The sequence below is a fragment of the Erythranthe guttata genome, chromosome 9 (genome assembly GCF_056151865.1).
Source record: "Erythranthe guttata isolate IM_541 chromosome 9, IM_541, whole genome shotgun sequence".
Lineage (NCBI taxonomy): Eukaryota > Viridiplantae > Streptophyta > Magnoliopsida > Lamiales > Phrymaceae > Erythranthe > Erythranthe guttata.
This window is the reverse complement of record NC_142541.1, coordinates 990,867-999,169: the sequence shown is the minus strand read 5'-3', so window position 1 is coordinate 999,169 and position 8,303 is coordinate 990,867. Positions and strand designations below refer to the sequence as shown.

The window sequence follows — 8,303 nt, the reverse complement described above, 5'->3', positions numbered from 1 at the left end:
AGCAATCAGCGTATACGAGCTGAACTTGCGTTGACTCAAACTCATATATCATCGAACGTAGTTACTATATAAGCTGAAACTCGGCTCGTGTCTCTTTTCGGGCTTTGAATTTATATCAGACTTATATCGAACAATATATAAATTATGTACTTTACAACTTTGTAGACGAACGTGTTCCAAGAAAAAAACCCTATAACATTCAAGAATCGAGTATAACAAAATGGCTTAAACGCTTTCCGTCTCACTAAAAAATAATCTCAACTCAAATATAATCGGGCCGAACCATCGGACTTCGATCAGTGCGTTGCTCGGAAGTAGAATTAGATGCAAGTTGAATTAAATTAACCCTTTGTTTTTTCACTGTGGCCCAAACTGCAATTTCTGCGCTGCGTTTCTTTCATCTTTATAACTTATCAAATACAATATATAAATAAATCACTTTGTAGTGTTTACCATCTTGACCATCTCTCTCACTCTCTCTCTCTCTTAAAATCTTTCAGAAACTGCAAATGTGATCATAAGATAGAATCTTTTCTACAGATTCTCTCTCCCTCTCTCTCTCTCTCTCTCTCTCTCTCTCTCTCTCTGTGTATCAGCTTTCACAGAAGTGGGATTAACTTTTCAGATTATTACAGGTAAACTTATTCATATATATATATCAAATGCATGAACAACAACTAGTATTGTGCTATGTATTTATGTATAGTGGCAAAACTGTAAATTTACACATTTCAATTTATTACATCTGAAAAATCAAATCTTTTTGTTTGTTTATTCTAATATATATATATATATATATAAGCATATGTATTACCAGTTAGGGCTCTTGGGTTTCTTTTCCCTAATGTTTTGTTCTCTCTTAAATATCTTTTTTTTTTCTTGGCAGAGATTTTGCAAAAGGTAAGAAGAAAAGAAACCTGGTAAACTCAGTAATGGAGCTTAGGACAGTGATTTTGGGGCATTTTTTGGTGGTTTCTTTAGCGTTGAACGCTGGTTTGTTGTACAGAGACTACTGCAATGGCGGCAAACACAGGTTTAAGGATGTTTTATTCTTCAAGAATGAGTGCAAGAACTCATCTTTAGCCACAAATAGAGATGCCCATCTTTCCAAAAGTGCTTTTCTTGATTCTTCAAAAGCTCTTCCTGCTGAAATTATCGATCTTGATCAGTAAGTTTTTTTTTTTATAATTTTTTTTTCTGGGTTTTTGCTCAAGCTTCATTAATCATGGCTATCATTAAAAAAGATTCGAACTTTATATTTTTTTGTAATATTAAAAATGGTGTTGGGGTAAATTGTAATGATGGTTTTGCTCAAACTTCACTAAATATAGCTATCATTAAAAAAAGATTCGAACTTTATATATATTTTTTTGTAATATTAAAAATGGTGTTGGGGTAAATTTTAATGATGGTTTAGATTAGATTTTACCATCATTAGTGTCTTGTTAATATCCCTTTTACATATACTTAAATTAAATTAAATTAAAAAATAAATAAAAGAAGAAGTTGGAGGAAGGAGGGGTTCTTTTTTTTTTTTTCTTTTTTTTTTTTTTTTTTAAATTTTAATTTTGGAGTGTTAATTAAATGAGTTGAATTAGTGGGGTGTGGGAATAGTGGTGCGATTCCCTAACGTGCGCTTGAGGGTTCACGTTATGTCAGTTTTTACAGACAGTGACAACTCCTGCTCTCGCTTTGGAATTCCCCATTCTCCATTTTTGAATACTCTCTCTCTCTCTCTAACTATGTGTGTGTGTGTGTGTGTGTGTGTGTGTGTGTGTGTTGTTCCCAAAGTAAATGTGTTTTTTTTTACTGGTAATTAAAGACAGTGGCGTGCATGATATGAGGCCACACAGGATGGTTGTCTTTCTTGATTCCCTCGTTGACCACTCTCTTCATTCTTTCTTTTGTTATATGTGTGTGTGTGTGTGTGTATTATATATATAAATATAAAGAGAACCAATATTTTTTTTTTTTAATTTTTTACCCCCCCCTAAAACTACTCAAAAATTCCTTCATCTATGATCCGTCTCGAGTTAAGTAGTCGATATTTAGTGTTTCGTGATGCTTTGAATTTATTTCGAAATCCGACCTTTTTTGTTTTATTTTTGTGGTCTTTCATATATGTTAGTGGATTCTCATTTTCGTAGTATAATATATATATTTCTCGAAGAATGCCGATCGAATCGAAAGTAGATAGCAAAGATGGTTGCCTAAAGTAACTTACTTTACATTGCGACTCTACTAATTAAGCTTAAAAGATGCATCTTTAGTGGGTCATTTTTCTTTTGTTGCTGCATTTGCTATTGTTGTGAACACCACTTTCGTCCTTCGATAAGATCTACGAGAAAAATTTAATTAGGCCCACTTTTTATTTTATTTTTTTATTTAATTTTTTCGATACACGAATATGTGGAAAAAGGGGTCTAAATTTTAATGCGTTATGAATTCTTGGAGCCATTTATAGGCCATTTGTCTATTAATGTTGAGGAATGAAATGTGGACCTGATATTTACTTGTCATTTATCCAATCATTTGATTATACGATGACCCACAATTTTATTTTATTTTTTTATTTTTTTTCGTTCGTCGTCCTTCCCCATACCTAACTCCCCACCCAATATTCAAACCTAAAATTGAGTGGCGTAAGGACCACTTTGTCCTTACGGTTTTAGGACCATCCTTTAAGGTTATGGTGATGTTTTGCACCATTTCAATTTTTTTTTAATGTTTTTTTATAGTGGCGATCCGACGATGTACGAGAGGTATTGGCAACAAATGGGGGAAAAAACGACGGTTGTGATTCCGGGGTGGAAATTCATTAGTTATTTTTCGGATGTGAATAATCTTTGCTGGTTTTTGGAGCCGGAATTTGCGAGTGCAGTTACTCGGTTGCATAAATTGGTGGGAAATGCGGTTACTGAAGACCGTTATATGGTCGTCGGAACGGGGTCCACGCAGCTATTCCAGGCTGTCCTTTATGCCGTTTCGCCGACTAATGCTTCTGAACCAATCAGCGTAGTTTCTGCTGCTCCGTTTTACTCGGTAATTTTTTTTTAACTAACAAAAAAAAAAAAAACGAGTTGAAATTGGCTTAGTTATCGACCGTATTGGTTTTAAATCAAAGACGATAATTATATATAGCAATTATTTGTTATGAGATTAATCCTTTTTCAAGTTAATAATAGAGTTTACGGCACACAATGCACATGCATAGATAATAGAGTTAAGTATGCTCCAAGATATATATAATTATACACACACACACACACACCCACACATGGTGTAAATGATCATTAATTGCTATGAGTTGGCGAAATATTAAAGATCTTCCCATCTTATCTTTCATTTAAATTCAAGAATAACGAAGATATCTTCAAAGATCTTCGTCATTATTTTAATTGTTGTCGTTAATAATTAGTGTATGAAATTTTATGTTTGCAGTCGTACCCATTGATAACCGAATTTCTGAAATCCGGGCTCTATAAATGGGCGGGAGATGCTCGTAAATTCAAGAAAGATAAGCCTTATATCGAATTAGTGACATCTCCGAACAATCCCGATGGATTATCAAGAGAAGCGGTTGTTAATCGAGATCAAGGGATATTAATACATGACTTGGCTTATTATTGGCCGCAATATACTCCGATTTCTTCTCCTCCTGCGGATCATGATATTATGTTGTTTACGGTTTCCAAGAGTACGGGCCATGCTGGCACGCGATTAGGGTACGTAAAACCTATTACATCTTCGTACTATTTATATATATAGCTATATATATATTTTTTTTTGAAATAAATCTTGGAGTTATATTTTTGTTATAGTGTAGGCCATGGAGGCCTTGGCCCCCCTTGTTATTTTTAGATGAGTATAGTATATTTTGGCCCCAAAGAGAATTTTTAGCGTATATTTGGCCCTCGTAAATTGAAATATTCTGATTTTAGAACGAAATTTCTGAGCTTTTCCATTTTTTTTAAAAATTGGAATTGGAATATATGCGGGATTCCGAATTTCAATCTGATTTTAATTTCCGAATATAGTTCCAAATTTTTTGATGTTTTTCTTCCCAAATATTATCTTATAATATCAAAATTATCATGTATTTTACATTTAGGTTACTAAATATTAGAATTTTCCGATTTCCGCTGATTGCAGTCCGAAAATTTCCGTTTTTCAAACAAGGTTCTCGGTCCGATTTTTTTTGAACTTCTATGGAACGGAATTGTAATTAGTTTTTGACGAAAAAAAATTGGACTTTTTATTTCCGCAAGTGCTAATTCTGATTAGAACTGTCCGATTTCCATCCCTAATAAAAACGAACATGAAACTAGAAATTGCACACAAATTTAGACAATACCATAACATTATGGCATGATGTAGCAACTATAATATTTTTATTTTATATTTTACTATTTTTTGAGTTGGGTTCATTTTGTTACAGTTGGGCTTTGGTTAAGGATCGAGAAATCGCAAAGAAAATGACAGAATTCATCGTGCTAAGCACAATAGGCGTGTCCAAAGAATCGCAACTAAGAGCAGCAAAAATATTACAAGTCATGTCCGATACACACGAAAACGAACGTAACTTTAAGGAAAGTGAACCCTTCTTCGACCACAGCTACAATCTCATGGCGATGAGGTGGCAACAGCTTAGGGACGCAGTGAAAAAGAACCCGCTCTTTAGTCTGCCCGAATTCCCGCATGGCAAATGCGCCTTTAGTGGTCGTACATTTGCATCACAGCCAGGTGACTTTAGCGTTTTCGCCACTCGTTTGATTAAATTTTCTTCTAGTTCGAAATAACTTTTTGATACTAAATTTTATGTGTATTGTACGTACGTAGCTTTTGCTTGGCTCAAGTGTGAAGGCGAAACGGAGGATTGTGAGGGATTTCTTCGGGAGCACAAAATATTGACGAGAAGTGGGAAGCACTTTGGCGAGAGCTCGAAATATGTTCGGATCAGTATTTTGCCACGCGACGAAGTATTTGATCAGTTTACCGATAGATTATCGAGTATTACTTCTTCATAGACTTCAAAATTTCTTTCTTTTCTTTTCTTTTTTTTTTTTTTTTTTTTTTTTTTTTAATGTTTTGGTCTTTGTGATGATGGTTTTAGGCAGAAGGGCTTTTATGTAAACAATGTTTGTTAATAATGGTGTTATGCATGATATCTAGTTAAGTGCTATAAATAGTAAATATTTCCAGAAATTATGCTTTCGTCACTGTTTTTCGGGAAGTTAGATGCTACATCTGGTTATTTATATGGATTTGAACTATTTAATTAAATGACTACCTGTACACATACACATGGGTGTGTACGATTATGTGTGAATCTATGGCTGAAATTCATTCAGTAAATAACCAGGTGTAACATCTTATTTCTCGTTTTTCTTATCATTTGTTTATATTACGACGAATTAGGTAGATGAATCGATCTGAAATCTGTTGAAAATCTTCAAGAACTACAAATGTTACATCTATCTTCGATCCGTTAACTAGCTATCGCATGCAAATATTCGATCCGTTAAACATAATACTGAGTATTCGATCCGTTTCAAAGTGTCGCGCGAGATACATTTAACACTCTTTTAACATGTACAAATTACAATATATACATACACAATTATACAGTGTATGCTAGGATACATGAATTAACTAGTACATGAATCATTAGATACATATTATTATTTGTTATTAATGAACATATTTATCTAGAATTCATGACGAACATTACTTATTATAATTCATAGAAATTCTCCATCAACTTATTTTGTCGAACTTTTAAGAAGTTATAAAGTCCTAAACATCACTTAACCCGACTTCTTCGACCCTACACCGGTAATAAAAATCAAGTGGGTCTTCTGTTGGCACGTATATTTTTTTCATATTTTATGATATGTTGCGCCGCTTGGGTTAACCATTTTAGAAAAATACAAAAAACTACACGTGACAAAAAAACTACACGTGACAGCAGACAACTCACCCGGTGTTTATCGCTGTTTATCGCCGAGTGTAGTGTCGAAGGATCCCACTTAACCCTGGGAATTATATAATTAATTAAATAATCCATGATAAGCTCGATTTGCCTTTTTAAGTTATTATTAACTATTAAATAACCCAACATTTAAACCTGGGATTTATTTATTTAACTTTATTAAAAATCTAAAATTACATAAAAAAAAAAAAATAAAAAAAAAAATTACACGAAACAACATGAACCCAGGCCCATATTAACTTAAGGTTACTTGGGCTGCTTGGCCAATCTCACTCGTCTTCAGGCCCATATGATCTGCCGTGTCTTACACGCGCCGCCTTGTGTGCTCGAAATACTCCGGCGAGCTCCATCTCATTCTCCTCACATAGTTGAGCAGCCAGGCAACAGAAGACAGCGCAGTGATACCGAAAGCTCCGGAAGTTATGAATCCGGCGACGGATAAGGCCAAGGTGAGGGCGGCGGGGACTAATATCGGGCTGAAGATTAGGAAGAGTGGGGCGGCGACGGCAAGTCCGACGACAGTTCCGGTGAGAACGAGACCGGCTAGGAAGAGGAGGGTACCTCCGACGGGGAATAGAGCGACGACGGCGAGTACTTGGGATGTGGAGGGACCCTTGTCTTGGAGGCTGACGTCGTCGTCGGTGGGGTGGTGCTGCTGGTTGTGGTGTTGCTCCGCCATGGACGGTGGCTAGTCGGTGGTTGCTGTGAGTGGTGGCGGTGGTGGTGTGTGGAAGTCAAAGACTGTAGTACTTAAAGAGTGCCAGATTTGGACACGTGGATTTATTGGGGTGACACATGTTTTGAGTTTGTAAGCGCTGCTTATATAAACTCAAATATTTTTATTTATTTAATATTTTTTTTTTATTCAAATGTGATTTTAGTAAAGGCTGCAGATATTTGCAAGACGAAAATTACTAAGTGCAAGACCTTACTTCATGCAAGACCAAAATATAAATAAATTTACTAAGATCAAGACTGGAAATTACAAATATAACCCCAATAATAATTTAGATATTATTAATTTAAATTAAGTTAATTGCTATTGCAAGACCAAAAAAAAATACAAAAAAAGAATAAAAAAAAAGAAAAAAGAGAGGGAACTCACTCACCCAACAAAACACCAACATCTTCTTCTTCACCCTCATTTTACATATTTTTTTCCACAAAAAAATCTTCCATATTCTCCAAAACCCTTATCACATAAAACCCTCAAATCTTACTAAAACTTGAAAAGAAGGACATTATGGATACACAAGACATAAATATGGAGGATTCTAAGGTCGAAGAACACAAAGAGGTAAGAAATATTGTACTTTGTGATTGTTTTTCTCGTTTTTCGCACCTCATTTCACGTACAAAAAAATCGACATGTACAGGTCGAAATATCAGCTTTATATCGACACTGCAGTGTCGAAAATGTCAAAATAATTCGACACTCATTAACTGTCGAATTATATTGAAATTATCGACATTCTGGTGTCGATATTAAGCGGATATTTCGACGCCAGTGTGTCGAAAATTTTCCAAAAAAACGACAAGTACAGGTTGATTTTTGTAAAACCGCAACTCCTTCAACAATAGTGCTACAATCGAACCCTAGAATCATCAACTATGTTCTAAAACGACTTGAATTCATTATTCTAACAATAAAATCATGTTTATCACATTTATTTCTCAAAAAAAAGTTAATTCAAAAAGTAATTTTTACTTGTTTTTCGTGAGATTGTTGTGGCGGAGTTGGGGCAACAACGGAGTTCAACGGCGACGGGCGACGGCGGTGGACTTCAACGGCGACGGCGACGACGACGGACGGGGCGACGAACGGTGTTTTGCTGCAATTGATTTTTTTTGTTTTCTTCAATCTTCCCTCCTCGTTTTGATTTTGTCAATTCAATTTCTTTTTTCTTTTTCTTTTATTAATTTTTTTTTAAATTGGTCTTGCAAAAGAAAATTAATAAAATAATTTTTTTTTATTTGTATTTTATTAAGGTTATTATAGTCTTTTTATACTGAATTTAATAAAAAAAATTAAATTGGTCTTGCACTAAGTAAATTTCGTCTTGCAAATAGTCGCTGCCTTTAGTAAATGCACACCGATTCAAAAGTTTAGGGTAAATGGCACTTTGCCCCCCAAACTATGGTGTCTTTTGCACGCTACCCCCTGGACAATTATTTTTTACAAAATTTTACCTGAACTCGTGATATGTTGGCACGGTGCCTTAAATTTGCCGGAATTGTTCAATTTTCGCCGGAATCACTGTCACATGCATTGCACATGATATTTTTAAGGGTACAATTGTCACTTCATATC

General features: G+C 34.8%; 2 protein-coding genes across 2 annotated transcripts; one reads left to right on the top strand and one right to left on the bottom strand.

Annotated features, from left to right (window-relative positions):
- The first annotated feature begins 438 nt into the window (after positions 1–438).
- Positions 439–5,205, top strand: LOC105975066 (tryptophan aminotransferase-related protein 2). Its single transcript, XM_013000238.2, has 6 exons — positions 439–635; positions 887–1,168; positions 2,739–3,042; positions 3,442–3,725; positions 4,439–4,743; positions 4,840–5,205. The coding sequence occupies exons 2-6, from the start codon at positions 933–935 to the stop codon at positions 5,025–5,027; spliced, it is 1,317 nt and encodes a 438-aa protein (XP_012855692.1). The 5' UTR covers positions 439–635; positions 887–932; the 3' UTR covers positions 5,028–5,205.
- Positions 5,206–6,115: 910 nt separating this feature from the next.
- LOC105974974 (oleosin H2) lies at positions 6,116–6,777 on the bottom strand. The gene is given in 1 exon segment (XM_013000137.2): positions 6,116–6,777. A coding segment is annotated over 1 exon segment (444 nt). The 5' UTR covers positions 6,672–6,777; the 3' UTR covers positions 6,116–6,227.
- Positions 6,778–8,303: the final 1,526 nt, after the last annotated feature.

Coding starts and splice junctions, on each gene's coding strand:
- LOC105975066 (XM_013000238.2), top strand. CDS start 933: ATGGAGCTTAGGACAGTGATTTTGGGGCATTTTTTGGTGGTTTCTTTA. Junction 1,169..2,738: donor GAAATTATCGATCTTGATCA/GTAAGTTTTTTT, acceptor GTTTTTTTATAG/TGGCGATCCGACGATGTACG. Junction 4,744..4,839: donor TACATTTGCATCACAGCCAG/GTGACTTTAGCG, acceptor GTACGTACGTAG/CTTTTGCTTGGCTCAAGTGT.